The sequence below is a fragment of the Cimex lectularius genome, unplaced genomic scaffold (assembly GCF_000648675.2).
Source record: "Cimex lectularius strain Harlan isolate CLEC.00 unplaced genomic scaffold, Clec_2.1 scaffold16, whole genome shotgun sequence".
NCBI lineage: Eukaryota > Metazoa > Arthropoda > Insecta > Hemiptera > Cimicidae > Cimex > Cimex lectularius.
This window is the reverse complement of record NW_019392679.1, coordinates 2,871,505-2,887,252: the sequence shown is the minus strand read 5'-3', so window position 1 is coordinate 2,887,252 and position 15,748 is coordinate 2,871,505. Positions and strand designations below refer to the sequence as shown.

The window sequence follows — 15,748 nt, the reverse complement described above, 5'->3', positions numbered from 1 at the left end:
GTGGCCCAGCCGAATAACGCGGAAGGTGACCTCCTCTGATGTATAGACCCTAGGGTTAGCAATCGAGGAGTGACAACCCTTCGGGGTGAAAAGTCCAATTATAAATGCACAGAATGTCATGACCTTTTTAGCGAACTGTGAAGTCGAATCTGAAAAATATTAATAGAGGAATTAAATAATAAAGTGAGGGATATCACTTGCGGAGAACCTTATTCTGCCAAGCGATGAGATTTTGCTTTTGATTGTAAGTATTACGGTGTGGAATATATCTCCTATGCCGTCTAAGCTGGACTAGTGGAGAAGTTAATATCGCTTAGAAGTATCATAGTAAGTATCTTAGAAGTATTAGAAGTATATTATCCATTATATTTCGTGGTCTGATTGACCAACTTCTTTCAATTAATTAATCTTTACGTAAGGTATTGGTTGAAATGAAAAAGCTAAGTGCCACGAGTGGGAACCCAAGACCTTCGGCTAGATACGCCGCTGCTCTTCCACTTGAGCTATCGTGACTTCGATCCACCCGGACACCAACTTCCCATCCCAACCTACCTTTCGAACGCATTAATAATTTTAAAAAGAGTAAGTCGAAGAGTATTCTGCGTGTTTTTAATTGGATTAAGTTTAACTGTGGTTCAAACTGGTTATAATCGGAAAGGTTATACCCAGCTTAAAGGCAACCATTCTTAAACACTTATTTTGTACTCTCTGAAGTTTCTGATTTGCATGAGCAGTGTGTAGATTCCAGAATGGAGAATAAAACTCGAGTGAAGATCTCACCATATTAATATCATGGAATTTACTAACTATATGTATAAATATTTCAAAATATATACCATCATAGTTAGTATATATTTATAATAGCAGCAAGGAGTATTTAGGGCGCCCGACTAAATGCCACGCTAACGGTAAATTGGGTTAAATGAAATCTGCTCTATTAGTTACTACATACATGTGTTATGCTCGTGATATGCTACTAGGAAGAGAATCTAAGGAGAGAGAAAGGCGGAATTGGAAAGAGGTTAAGGACGAAAGGAGAAGAAAGTTTTACGACGAATCGCATGAAGATACATGATACAAGCAAGAGAAAGAGAGAGATTGAGCGACGGGGGAGGGAATCGATTTCTTTTCCGAGAAAAACATTATCACGTGCTCGCGAATGACGTCAATGGATCACGATTAGTCATTGCGCGGCGTTGCCAAGTCGGAGCTTTACAACTAGCTTTTTCAATGGGTTGAGTTAAAATAAGGTTGAATAAGTCGCATGGATCGAGGACCTGAAGTCCGAAAGGGGTGGCTTATGCGCCCTCATAAAAAGCTGATGTTTTGTTTACTGCCAATAAATTAGATTTCGAGTTTTAATTTTATGGATAGGAGGTAGAAGGAAAATTTTTAAAACTTTTTCACTGTAAAATTTGTTTAATTTGTAAACCATACAAGTCATGGAAAGATAACCATCCCGTACCGTCCTCAAACTAAAGGAAGAAACTATTTCTTGTTAAAAAATTGAATTTCATCAATATGAAACTATTTCTGAATTTGCTTGGTTCCTATTTATGCACTGAACTTTTCAAAGTTTTAAATTCAAACATACAAGTAGCAATTACGTTTATGTATCTATACGTTCTATATATTTTAGAAATTAGTATAGTAAATTTCATATCATTTTCGTTGATATTAATCTATTTTTAAATCAAAACTTCCTTTCCTTATGTACCTACTAGTGTATAATTAGACTACTTAGACAAAAACTGACTTGTTGACCTTGTTCATCTGTAAAGAATTCCAGTGTTTTATTTTTGATTTTTCTAATTTTAAAGGGCAGAATTTGCAATGGAAAAATGCATTTGTTTCACAGTTGAAGGAAGCCGGCGAATTTAATCGTGATGTGCCTTTTTATCAAACATCCTTCTTAGCCGTTAAATAACATTTTGTGAATCACAGGTTTTAATTTGTTTTCGAAAGAACCATCGTCGCATTATTCAAACGATTTGTTTCGGCTTTGTATTCAAAGTCAGTTATAATATCTTGTATATTCTATTACTCATTCCTCTTTATAGACCTGTTTTCTATTTGATTCTATTTTTAACATTTTTTTCCCAATAGGATTACAGGTTTTTGATTTATATTATTCTTCGATATAAACTATATTCACAATTAATTGCATTATATTTTTTTTTTTTGTAAGATAATGGGTAGTGATTAACTGATTCATTTACAACACATTTAGTTCACTATTATTTAACATAAATCATAATATTTAGGTTCCCTTCAAAACCTATATGCCCTTTTACCAATTCTATTCTCAAGGACAATTAATTCATGTTGTTTTCTTATATTCCAATTAACACTTTCACTTCACTAATAATCGGAAGATATTCCATGAGCATTTATGTAACTACCAGTATAGATGTAAACGTTTTTCGTTCATGTATTGTGGTTAAATACTGCAAAGTTTTGTGGATGGGGAGAAATGGTGGTTGGATCTAGCAAACCTGATTTTACATTTGGCTTCCATTAGTAAAAATAGTGAATGTGGTGGGGTTCCTTTTTTTTCATTATATGTCGACCGATTATGCTCGGGAGATTATCAAAACTATTACTTAAAAGCTAGCTTTCTACTGATATGAGAACATTTGATGAACAGTGAACATTTCGTGTGTTTAGTGACCTTTAAGTTAATGATTATGTGGAGATCGTGAGATGCGGTCTGGTGTGACGTAGGTTTTAGAAAAACATTTTCATTATCGTGCCAACGTTTCGATCTTAATTGAGATCATTTTCAGGGCTCAAAGTGTTTGCTTTCCGTGTAGATGTGTCATTCTTGTGTGTCGTGTTGAGAGCACTCTCACAATGACACATTTAAACGGAAAACAAACACTTTGAGCCCTGAATATGATCTCAATAAATCTAAACGTTGGCATGATAAAGAAAATGTTTTTCCAACACATTGGAATTCTTCTGTTGGTGCACAAAGGCAACACAATCCAATGTTTTTGATATGTCAAAGCAGTGTAATTATCATCTAATGAATAACAAAATAATTTGATAAAGAAAAAAAGATTAATATCAACAAAAACGACATTGAAGACGACATAAAAGATTAGTACTATACTCATTACTAAAAATATATAAATCGCCACAACGCATATAAATTATGTTTATGGTTATGTATTTGTTCTATTTAACAAATGGAAAACTCAGTACGTACATAGGAATAGATATTTCTCGGAAATTAAAACATTTTATGAATGTAATGAAAAATATTACGAACATGTTATGATCTCTGGCTAATTAGGTTACGTGATATTCTTATCTTCAACATACACCCAAAAACAAAATCTGGACACTCCCATTTTGTTGTTTATTTCAAACTGAAAGTATTTTTATCGTTATATTAATTACGACATGCTTATTTTTATGTAAACCAAATTAAACGAGATAACGAATTAAAGGAGTTTTAATTAAAATTATTTAATTATGATGGTTTGAAAGAAAAATCACCAAAACACTGCAAAATAATTTAATGTTAAAATGAATTGTTGGTTAAATTTTCATTTATCCCTAAATAATTTTCCGGTGTTTTGGTGAATTTTATTTTAACTGTTAAAAGAAATAACAATTAATAAAATAACATAATTAATTAAATTTTATTAAAACTCAAGTATTTCGGATCTCGTTTGATTTGGTTTACATTAATAGTGTTAATTATGTTGTAATTAATAGATACAAACACATATAGTTTAAAATAAACAGCAAAATGCGAATGTCCAGTTTTTTTGCCTATGAGTTTAGCTATATATATATTCTTTCTTTCTTTTTATCTGTCAGTTTATATATAAATATTTCCTCCCTACTTCGTTGTACGTCTATACAACAAAACAACTAAATTTCATATGTATTGGGTTGTCCGGAAAATAATGCAGGATTTTAAGTTTTCATTAAAAAAAATCTATATAAAATATTCTGTTTACGTTTACAGGATTACTCATTTGTATNATGGGAAATTATTTTGATTAAAGAACATTGCTTTAAAGTAACTAGTTTCTTTTTTTTTTGTTTAATACCAAAATCCTGCATTATTTTCCGGACAACCCAATATATTCATGTGAAATCCTTATTTTTTTAAAATTATTATTCCCTACTTTGTTGTATGTCTATACAGGAAAACCGCTAAATTTCATATGTGTATTGGTACGAAATCCTTATTTTTTCAATTATTTGTCTCGTCTTCCGAAGTATTCAAGTCTTAAATTCGAGTTGTCATTGAAATATTTTCGCCGGGCTGAAAAGCTTATCTAGAAAATGTCCCTTGGACACAGTTGAGATAAGGAAGAAGGCATTGGTTTCGTACACAAGCAGGCGTGACTCTGACAAAGTCGTTGACACGTTCGGGCGTTGTCGACCTATACAACACACAAGAGCAAGGACAAAAAAATTTATCTTTGCCTCAAATTAGTGGGATTTTGTGTTAATTGAAGTTTCTGGGAGTGCCGAAAGATCCGCTATGAACATTTTTGTTATAATGACTTTAGATACTGTTCTTAGGTGATGGCTATAATTAAAAACCATAAACTGTCATTGTATTATCGGCACATAGTAACAACTGAAAAGCTATCGCCTTCCTCATATAAAAACGATGGGAGCACCTTTTCTAATGCATTTAGTGGGTCAAAAATAGATCGAACTGTATATATTTGCAATCTGCCAAAATATTTTTCTTGGATTTTCCCTGATATTTTGTCCTATTTAAAATAAAAATCTTCTTTGGCCTTCTTTAGATAGGATAGAATCGCCTTATTTTCAAAACCGACTCATTAACACTGATTTTGGTTTACATCTCATCCCGCCTGAGACGCATTTCTGTTAATTTGTAAGTAGCCCAGGTAGGAATGTTGATCTCGAAGAAGCATAAAATCAGTAAATTAAAAAGTAATTAAAATCAGTGATAAAAAAAAATTTTAATTTGCTAGTAAATTCTGAGAAAAAAAACTGTTCATTGCTAATCGAAAGATTGACTAGCCGATAGTTTATAAACGTTGCAACAAAGTAAACATTTTTCAAACATTCGAGGAAAATAAATATTATACAATATATACTATGCATAGATAGTATAACAAATATAAAATAATGGACCGCCTAGTCTCGTTATGATATTTGGTCGATTGTGTAACCATAAAACTTAATAATTTAAGTAATTGAAATCGAATATGTAGGATACATAAAAACGTGGAACTTATAGGGATTCTCGTTTTTCAAACAGGACGGTCCGCGCTTCGAACACAAAAGCTTTGCCATCGGAATTCTTTGGGCTCTTACATCTTATTTCCATAATTTTCCTATAGATTTGTTAAATAGAAAATATTTTTATGTACTTTCTTTTTATTTTTGTCATTTGTACACACATTGCGTTTCTATTACGTTTACGTGTCGTTTGAGGTGGGGCCCCAGGGTTGTGCGCATCGCTGATTTGGCTGTTGAACTTGAAAATTTTCCGTCATATTTTCTTCAATAGAGGCTGGGCTTGGCGGCTGTGGAAAGAAAAGTATTTTTAACTGCAATTTTTATTTAGAAGGGGTTCAGGGACGGATGCCAGTCTTTAAAAAACGCTCCCCAAAACGAGTTCTTGTTGATGGAAATTCATTTAATTTGTACTAAACTGTTCGGTCGTAAAAAAAAAGTTTATAATTACAGCAGATTTTAGAAAATAAACAATTGTGATTTTTTCGTTTATTAATATTTCTAATAGTAACTTTAAAATTACAGAATAGACAATAAATAGTACTGTTCTGTCAAGAATAATATTGTCTTGTAAAACGCTTAAATAATTTTTTTAATTGATTATACTTTGTATCTAAGGTCTTGGTTGAGTTGAAAAAGCAATGTCACGAGCGGGATTCGAACTCACGACCTTCGGCTCTATGCGCCGCTGCTCTAACCACTTGACCTATCGTGTCTTCGGCCCACTCGGACAACTTAGATAAAAAGTATAATTAATTAAAAGAATTAATACTTCAGTTATGACTAATAAATACATGTATGATATAAAAAAAAGATTAATCCATCGTAAAAATCACAGGTAGGGCCAAAAAGGAAGATGATCAGAAGCCTGACAGGAAAAGACGTGCCAAAAACACATACATTATAAAAGCAATATATGTTTTGCAAAATATGTTACACACTGACGACGGTGTGAATTAATAGATTCAGATAGTGGCCTAATTGTGACACGCGTAGATCAATGTTATATATATATATNACCTATCACATTCTGCGAGGTAGTGCTTTGCCGTTTCTTCTTTTATTTCGCAGAAGCGACAAAAGGGATCTGGTAGGATATCCATTACGAAGAGGTGTCTTCTCAGTGGGGTAGTTCAATGTTACTACTGCTTTTATAAAATCTTCAGTTTTTCTATTTTAGTAAATATAACATTTAAAAAATTAACATATTACATGTTTACAATATAATATTTACGAATAGGCGATGTGGCAATGTGTAATTTAGTTGAATAGCAAGTTCTGTTTCACATTATAAGATCAGCCAATAAACAAATTGCGATTAATCTCCAACATTTTGCCCTGATGGGATCTATGAATAGAGACTTGTTGCCCTTTCCTTTTTAGAAAACCATCCAATCACCCTTCCAACTACGCATTTCAACCCCTTCGGTATTAACGACAGCTCAAACAATTAGTGCTCTCTTTCTAAAAAGTTAACAACTAGAGTTGCAAATTGCAATATGTACACGGTAATGAACCCTTAACCACGCCGACATTTTCTAGGCGGAGTTGTAACTGTTTTTTGTTTTTGTTTTGCATTGAATTGACAGTGGATGTATATAAAGGATAATCTACTCTTCGATTATACAACTGTCGAATCGTACGATTGTTTTTCGAAAACAACAAACTCTCAGACAAATACAGATGTTTATTTCAAAATTTTCCTCTTAGGACGAAAAATAGAACCAATGATGATAAAAAAAAAAGCATGACTTTAATGCCCACCGCACACTTTTTGATGATCTATTTGATTATTCGTTAATCGCTACATTGACGTTGTTTCACAAAATGTCATTGGCCGTTGATTTATCCTATTAGAGTAAATCTTTTGTGATCCTTATTAAAAAGGTCTTTGAAATTTGTTATCTGAGTGCACGGTAATATGCTGGCCATGTATATCTTTACACGACCAATTCACCCGGTTTTCTTCAGATGGGCTTTTGAAGTATGAAACATGTATTAAGCTTAGGCCGTTTAGGACATTGTAAAAATTTGAGCACTTAATATTAAGCCTTTTCGAAAGGGGAGAATTTCAAAATTTGAATTGTCGTTATTGGCTGATCATCAACATTATAAGGCACTTCCCGAATAGCTAGAAACGTGAAATTCAGTAAAAAGGTAAGTTTTATATAGCAAATAAGGGAAAAAAATGAAAAATGCATTTTTTCAAAATTAGGCCGCTATAGGGGGGGGGAGTGTACTCTCACCATCCAAATTATAAGGCACTTCCCGAATAGCTAGAACGTGAAATTCGATACCAATGGTAGGGTTTATAAAGCAAGTAAAGGAAAAAAATTGAAAATTGTAATTTTCTAAAAATTAGTGCCACTTTAGTGGGGGAGTGTAGTCTCACCAACAAAATTATAAGGCACTTCCCGTGTAGGTAGAAACACGAAATTTGGTACAAGGTCCAAAAGTAGGTCTTAAATTGTAAAAAGTAAACATTTGAAAATAGCAATTTTCCCTAAATTAACGTCGCTTTAGGGGAGGAGGGAGTAGTCTCATCATCAAAATTATAAGGCACTTCCCGTATAAGTAGAAATGAGATATTTGGTATAAGTAAAGGTAAGAATCTGAAAATTGCAATTTTCTCAAAATTAGTGCCACTTTCGAGGGGAGGGTTTAGTCTAATCATCAAACTTGTAAGGCACCGTGTACTTTTCTTTTGAGTTCTCCCAGCTTATGGACTAGAAAAAGAACGGACTTGGCCACAGTGTAGACATCATTACATTAATAGCTAATTTTTTTGGAGGGGGTTTTGAACATTTTTTACGGTTAGGTTTTTGTTGAGATATGTATTCGGGATTCGAAGAGAATAACCGTAATGAATATTTTTTTATTTATTTATGCTGTCAAGCTTTTTTACTTCAAATCTGTTGAAATAATGATGCGTCTATTAAACCATTTTACTCGAGATCATAAATTTATGAGTTTTAATAAAAATGTGTGTTTCCTAGAGACCGGTTGTTCATAATTTGTTGAAGTCGTGAGGAGCGGTCAAGAATGAGGTAGATCGTTTAGAAAAACACCATTTTTATTTTTTTGCCGACGTTTCGACCTTTATTCCGGTCATCTTCAGGGCCTGGGTAAATTAAAAAGCGGTAAATGTTGATTGGAATAAATACAATTTAAGATGTAAATATAAATTATGAACGAAGTACTTTATAGTCACATAGAGTGTGGTGCTATTCTTGTGACCAGTATGATACCACAAGGTGCTTTTAAACTACCTCATTCTTGACCGCTCCTCACGAATCAACAAATTATGGTTTTATATTAATTATGGTTTATCCCTAACCATTTAATAAAAATATTTCATTATGATGGTTTCAAAGAAAATTCACCAAACCACCAGAAAATCAATTAATGATAAAATAAATTGTTAGTTAAATTTTAATATATCACTTAATGATTTTCCGGTGTTTTGGTGAATTTTCTTACAAACCATCATATTTAAATATTTTTTATTAAAAGTCCTCAATATCTGATCTCGTTTAATTTGGTTCACATTTAAATAAGTATGTTGTAATCAATATAACGATAAAAATACCTACATATAGTTTGAAATAAACAACAAAATACGACTTTTTTTTAGTATATAAATAAGGGGTTGATAAGTGTTTTTAATGTAATTTTTTTCTTATCTTTTCAAATAAAAATTATTGAGAGGTGATTGGACAATTTCGACCGTATGATATCAACGATGAAACGTACAATTTAGTAGTTATTTTTTACATTTTATTTCGTGGTTTTTCGTATTGAGTCAGTTATTGAAGTACACATACCTGTTAAATTAAACTGAACTTATAATTATTATGATTTTAATTGAGAGAATACAACACGCAACGCTTTTTATTACCTGGGAAGAGTTTTGGGACAAAAGTTATTGAGCTGTTTGTGAATCAGCCAGTAAGGTCCGAAAAGAAAGACATAACAGCAATTTACCGCTAACTTAGTAAAGAAAACATAAAAAAGGGACTACTCTAAGGAACTACGTTTGCAAGATTGAAATTTGGTCAACAATTTATTAGCCTTGCTATCTTTTGAAGACAAACAATACTGGTGGCGCAAATTTATTAATAAACAGAAAAGGATAAAAATTATAAATTTTATATTTTGCCGTTTTTAATATTAGGTAGGTATAAAGTCGTCAGGAAAAACAAAGTCCGAAACGAACTCAGAAAAATATTTAATGAAAGAAAACTTGGAACGAAAAAGGATATTCAATTGACTAAATCAATTTTTTTACATTAAAAATCAGAGATGGGCCGAGTAAAAAAAAGTTTCTCTCGTCTAGCTTTATCAGAATTTTGAAACTATTATTAATAATTTACAGGATTAACAAACGTAAATTGACAAACACTTTGTGTATCAATTTCAAAATTTAAATGATTAATATCATGTTAAACAAGTCAATTTGAACCTTTCCTAAATCAAGGGTATCCTTTGCAAATTAAATGTGTTATCCATTTACAATATTGAACCTATGAACCACCACATGAAACTAATCTCCAAATTGAGAATACAGAAATTAGTAGACTATCTTAGGCAGTCTCAACACTACACACAAGAATGACACATTTAAACGGAAAACAAACGCTTTGAGCTCTGAAGATGGTCTAAATAAAGATCGAAACGTTGACATGATAGAGAAAATATTTTTCTAAAATCTACGTCACACCAGACCCCACCTCGCGATCTCCAAATAATCTATCTTAGACGTTCAATTTTCCAAATTTATAAAAGCTAAACAATAATAACAAAGAAAACACCTTTCAAATGAAGAACTTAGCCAATGGCAATAAATTGTCGAATTGTTAACTTTATTGGCTGGTCTGGGCTGTTAAATTTAATTTTACATTGCGTCAGAGGCCTGAAACGTAAAAAGGCAAAAAATAACGTAAATTGACAAACTGTGTATCAATTTCAAAATTTAAATGATTAATATCATGTTAAACAAGTCAATTTGAACCTTTCCTAAATCAAGGGTATCCTTTGCAAATTAAATGTAACCCTTTTAAGTCAAGTGAAACCCTTACATATGCGTTGAAACTCAGCCCAAAGCATAGGTAACCCTTTTCAACTCAATTTTTACTTCTTTTTTTTCCTCAAATTGTAACTGTTTCTATTTTAATTGTTGGAAAAAAAATCAAAAATTTACCGAATAGAATTCACCAGGAAAAATGATGGCCATTTTTTCCCAAAACTTTTAAAGCTCAAATATACAGCAAAATATCATAAATTCATTTTCGGAAAAAAAATGTTTTTCTTATTAAACATAATTATTCATTGTGAACCATTGAGGGAAAATATTAAAAAACAGTTCGATTTTTTTGTACTGATTTAAACAGCACCAGCCAAGGAAAGCCGTTCGTTTCCTGGAAAACGCTTTGTCCAAAAGTTGTCAAACTGTTTATGTGAATCATAAAAGTTGTTTAGGGTGAACGCCCCAAAACGATAATTAACGATGAAAATTGAGTATCCTTGGAGACCAAGACCCGAATGGCTCAGGTCCAGGACCGGAGCGAGGGAAGCACCAATGGGCTCAGTTCCCGTAAGCACATTGCATCAGCCGACCGATCCCTGCATCACCCCACCCCACATAACACTGTACGTCTCTTCACTCTTCAGTCGACGTCCAGTTTGAACGTACGTTCTGGCTACAACGCCGCCGATTTTCATCTTTAGAAGGGTTTAAAAGATTTCAATCATCTTCTATTATCCCTGTGACATTTTTGTTCTCGCCAGTTACAATGTAAGTACAAGTTGAAATATGTTTGATAGATAAACAATAAACATCATCTGTTAACTCTGGATGACTCAGCGAGATATGAACCTCGTTTTGGCGGGGGGCGGTCGTGGCAGGGCGGCCCTCCTGCGTTCCTATTGGAGGGATATAACGTCATCCCGAAGGCTTGGTGGGGGGGTGCTCGGAACAAAACCTATTGCAGACCCTGTGACCTCACAGTAGAGTCTCACAGTTCGTTCGATCAAGTATTTTGTGTTCCGACTCAGTCTAGAACATTCTAGAACCCTTCGGAATCGAATCCAGAATCCGAACGCCCAGCGTTTTCGTTGTTATTCTCGGAATAACAACGCGTATTTGTTGATTTTCTAATCTAAACCGTTAACTCCAGGATAAGGTGAGTGTTTACAGTTGTTGTTATTGTTTTTCCACTTTTGTTTACAGCTCCAATGTACAAGTTTGAATCCTTATATTTTGGGGCTATAGGGATATTGTTTCAAGCCAATGATTACAATTATATTTTTGCTACCCAATTCGGGCCCCTTGTTTCTCCCGTGACCTTGAGCGCGCTTTTTAACTCTATAGATATACTGTTGTCAAATGTTATAAAGGCCTTTTCTTTGTTCCCTGCGTAGTATTATTTTGAGTATGATAATATTTTTCCTTTCATAGTCGAGGCAGTTCGAAAAAAAAGAAAGAAAAAGTCAAATATCGTAGTGTTATTTTTAAAGGGGGTTGTCCTGCAGTACGTTCTTCCACCTTAGCCGTGGTCATGGCCGTTTTAGGACGAATTCAAGCTCAAGGTCGTCCACTTTTCACAGATAGACCTGTTGGATTTCGTCAACAGAGCGTCAGCTTACAGATTTTCTTTCATATTCCGAAATATTATTTAAAAAAAGGTGTTTTCTACTCGTAGAGCGGCTCCGCCCGTGTTTGGGGGTCTGCAAATTAGGACGATCGATTTCCGCTGGGCAAATGCGTCGTCACTGTTTTTGTTTTTCATCAAGACTGACAAAATTTACTTTGTTCTAAAATGAAATAGAATTGCTGTTAATCAATTTTAATATAATTTATCACTTGTAATAAATACTGCTTTTTGTTATGGATGGGAAGGTAAGGTACCTAATTTTATAAAAGCTGGTACATATATCTGTTTTCATCCTCTTCCAGATTGTAACTTTTTTTGTCATTACATATATACGTACTTACTGTACAAACATATTAAGGTAGAACTGTCGAGTAACAATTTAGTAAAACGATTCCAAGATCGGGAAATATATACAAACAAGCTGACAAGCCAACTTAAGACTACTTTACTAATATCGGACCTCTGCATAGTAAATGTTAAGTTCACTCAAAAAGGAAGTTTTAAATTTTATAAAGCATCATTCGTTGTCGTTGTTCATCCTGTTCTGCATATTCAGGGTTGAGCAAGCTTAGATTTATCACCTTGCAGATTTAAGCATAGGTTATTACAATTTTTCCAGATTTATGAAAAACGTTAAACTTTCTGTAGGTAAATACTCTAGGGATATGACCTGTGCTAATGCAAATCCCTCAAAAAATAAAATATTTTTAAAACATTATATTTTTGTATTTAAAATGTTAAATTGTTTTGTTAAATTAAAACTGTGATTTTTTCAGGTTGAGTGCATCTCAACTATCCTGGTAAGCGGTTGCTAACTTAACAGCCACCATTTCATTTGAGGGTCACGTTGGATTAATAGTAAGTATACAACGCCCTACTCGCGAAGCGGTTATCCGTTTTTGTTTTGCTTTTTCTTTTTCCAATGTACTTTTGTTATGAAAAACCAAAATCGACAATGACTCCATCAGCCGAATCGATATATACCGATTGTTTTTCGAATCCACAGTCCCGTGCAAAATGCAGCGCAACAAGACGACCATCGGCTATATGTCCTGGCGAGAGACAGACGATGAAAAGCGGGAGAATCCAATTGAACGTGCAGCCATTAGGCTCATCTACGCCTGGCAAGGCGGGAGTGGAGGGATGGGGCGAATGTTTTCAGGATCTTCAATCTTGGTGTCACCAACCCCCTCAGGATGAATTGCACACACCCCAATTTAGTAAGTACACAATTTAAATGATCTAAAGTTAGAAAATCTGAAGATTAATTTCTTATGTTTTCTTTTCAGCCAAAGATGAATTCAATTTTAGTGATGTTGGTAACGTCAAAGTTTTGGATGATAAGTCTCAAGTAGACTCCGAAAGTGATCTATGGGGAACCGATCTTTTTCGGACAAATTGCCTAATGCTAGGGGAGGAAAACAATAATAACGACACTATCCAACTGTTGGACGTGCCCTACAACAACAACAACAACAATAGCGATAAGTTGTTTGAAGAGAGCAATTTACTTCTAAATGTTAAATCACCTCTTAAGAATTCGAGTGGAAATGTTATGCTATCTCAAAGCGTTGTATCACCTCAATCTATCGATAGCAAACAGATGTTTATGGAACCAAATTATTTAGTCGCCCAGAATGAAAAAAATAACCTCAGCGTGCTTGGTTTAAATCAGATTAAAGAAGAAGAATCAGGTTATACAGTTCCTCAATGTGCAAATAATCAAGAAAGACCAAAACTGAAATTGGACATTGCAGCAGCGACCACGAGCAAAACAAATTCAACGATCTACCAAATAAACACACCAGATGTCCTGAGGCCTGTTACAGATATTAATGCTTCATTCGACTTGGTCGATTATGTTGTAAGTATTACATTTTGATGTACTTTCATAAATACTTTGTAGAAAAAAATAGAGAAATTTGATTGAAAACAACTTGCATCTTTCAGTTCATATTGAACTTTTATTTGATAAGTATAAATATAAAATTATAAATTTTACTACCTGTTTTTTGTTCAAGGATTCTGGGGAAGACTACATCGATCTTTTGGCTGGTAGTTGCGATCTTGACGTAGTTGAGAAAGATCATAATTATTTGGGTTCGCAAATCGTAATTCCTCAGAAAGAACCAAAAATAAAATCAGAACCACCTTCACCTGTGCATGAACCAATCGTGGAAGAGGTGTTAAAACAGACAGTTCCTGATTTAATAAAAACAGAAAGAGGCAGGATCATTAAGAAGCAAAGGAAAGATAGCGAATCAGATTATGTTTTTGATTCTGACGAGTTTTCTGACGATTCCACATACTCACCAACCCCTGCAAAAAGGAAACCTCGTCAAAAGAGAAAACGCAGGGATTCTGTGGTCAGTGAGGCGTCTTCTTCAAGAGATGCACCTGACAAGTATAGAGAACTGAGAGACAGGAATAATGAAGCTTCACGAAGATCAAGATACAACAGGAAACAGAGGGATGTAGAAATGAAATTGATGGAAGGGAAATTGGAAAAAGAAAACCTTCATCTTAAAACCAAGGCTGAAAGAATGGAAAAGCTTGTTGTTGAACTGAGGGCAGCAATATTAAAGTCAATACGAAATAAAAATCAAAACTCCTCAAACATTTAAAACATGAAAAATTAGGATGTGTGCAAAACTGTTTGTTTGTTTTACGCCAGCTGCTGTCATTTTTAAATATTAGACCATGCGGCTTGATTACTTTATTAATCTATGTGTATTATGATATATTTAATATGTTATAATATAGATTTTAGAAAGACGTAAGTCAAAATATTAATTGTAGCATGTTATTGAATAAGGCATTAATTTATGTGCAATATGTTGTTTTAAAAATGATGAGGCAAATTTTAGTTTATAAAATGCACAATCCATTCATCGATGCCTAAATTACACTTGTGAATTATTTTAAAAAACTGTGTAATTCTCATTTTATACTTTTGTATAATGATTGATTATTTATTTTAAGCTACATTTTATTTTACATGTTAACTTCTTTTTTGGACAAGTATCTTTTATTTACAGAACAGAATTTTTAATTATTGTTATAATTATGTTCATAGGTACCTCATATTTTTAATTATCAGATTCCTTCTGTTTAATAAAGTTGGTTTGAAAGAAAAACAATTTTTTTTCTTTTGTACCTAGTGCCTAACAATGATATAGGTTGGCTCTTAAAATATGTAATAAATATTAAGTTATAAACAGAAATTTTGATTTTACAACCTTGAGTTTTTGTGAATATCTCAAGATTGTTTTTCTCTAATTATGAACATGCAAAGTTAACAAAATATTTTCCAAATGTGCTGATGGAATTTTGATAGTTTAACCATCAGGATTTGGTATCAAAATAATCAATTCATTACTAGTATTGAGAAAATAGAATTAGTACTTCATTATCCTCTTGTAGGGATGTGAAGAAACTGAAATATGTAAAAAAGTAAAGGCTAATGTTAGAAAGCCTGGGAAAAAGTTTTTATTTATTTGCTTTCATTGTTCTCTAGAAATAAAAATTTAGTGCCCATCAATTAGTTTTTTTGAAGGTAGATGACAGATTTTTCAGAGCACTCTTTATGCTGGGACAATGTTCGAGGAATAAACAAGGATATTTTATCTTCAACAATGGGAACTTGAAGGGAGAGATAAATTAATATTTCCTACCACCTCCATTTCTTTTGATCACTAACCATCCCGAACCAAATTTTCATTCATAATTTCTATAAAAGGGTTCATGTCTGCTGCCCTCTGCTCTCCATTTCTTACTCATTGTTGAAATGGATGACCTTAACCTTATGTCCAGGATGTTAGCTATCTCAAGCATATGACATAAGCCCTTTCTTC

General features: G+C 33.2%; 1 protein-coding gene across 2 annotated transcripts; it reads left to right on the top strand.

The window, feature by feature from the left end:
- The first annotated feature begins 10,902 nt into the window (after nucleotides 1-10,902).
- LOC106661533 lies at nucleotides 10,903-14,816 on the top strand. Of its 2 annotated transcripts, none has more exons than XM_014385001.2 (5): nucleotides 10,903-11,035; nucleotides 12,671-12,752; nucleotides 12,901-13,114; nucleotides 13,184-13,758; nucleotides 13,916-14,816. In XM_014385001.2, the coding sequence occupies exons 3-5, from the start codon at nucleotides 12,964-12,966 to the stop codon at nucleotides 14,516-14,518; spliced, it is 1,329 nt and encodes a 442-aa protein (XP_014240487.1). In that variant the 5' UTR covers nucleotides 10,903-11,035; nucleotides 12,671-12,752; nucleotides 12,901-12,963; the 3' UTR covers nucleotides 14,519-14,816. The 2 variants fall into 2 exon arrangements, with proteins under 2 accessions (XP_014240487.1, XP_014240486.1); XM_014385000.2 differs by lacking the exon at nucleotides 10,903-11,035 and adding an exon at nucleotides 11,241-11,423.
- Nucleotides 14,817-15,748: the final 932 nt, after the last annotated feature.

Coding starts and splice junctions, on each gene's coding strand:
- LOC106661533 (XM_014385001.2), top strand. CDS start 12,964: ATGAAAAGCGGGAGAATCCAATTGAACGTGCAGCCATTAGGCTCATCT. Junction 13,115..13,183: donor ATTGCACACACCCCAATTTA/GTAAGTACACAA, acceptor TTTTCTTTTCAG/CCAAAGATGAATTCAATTTT. Junction 13,759..13,915: donor TCGACTTGGTCGATTATGTT/GTAAGTATTACA, acceptor TTTTTGTTCAAG/GATTCTGGGGAAGACTACAT.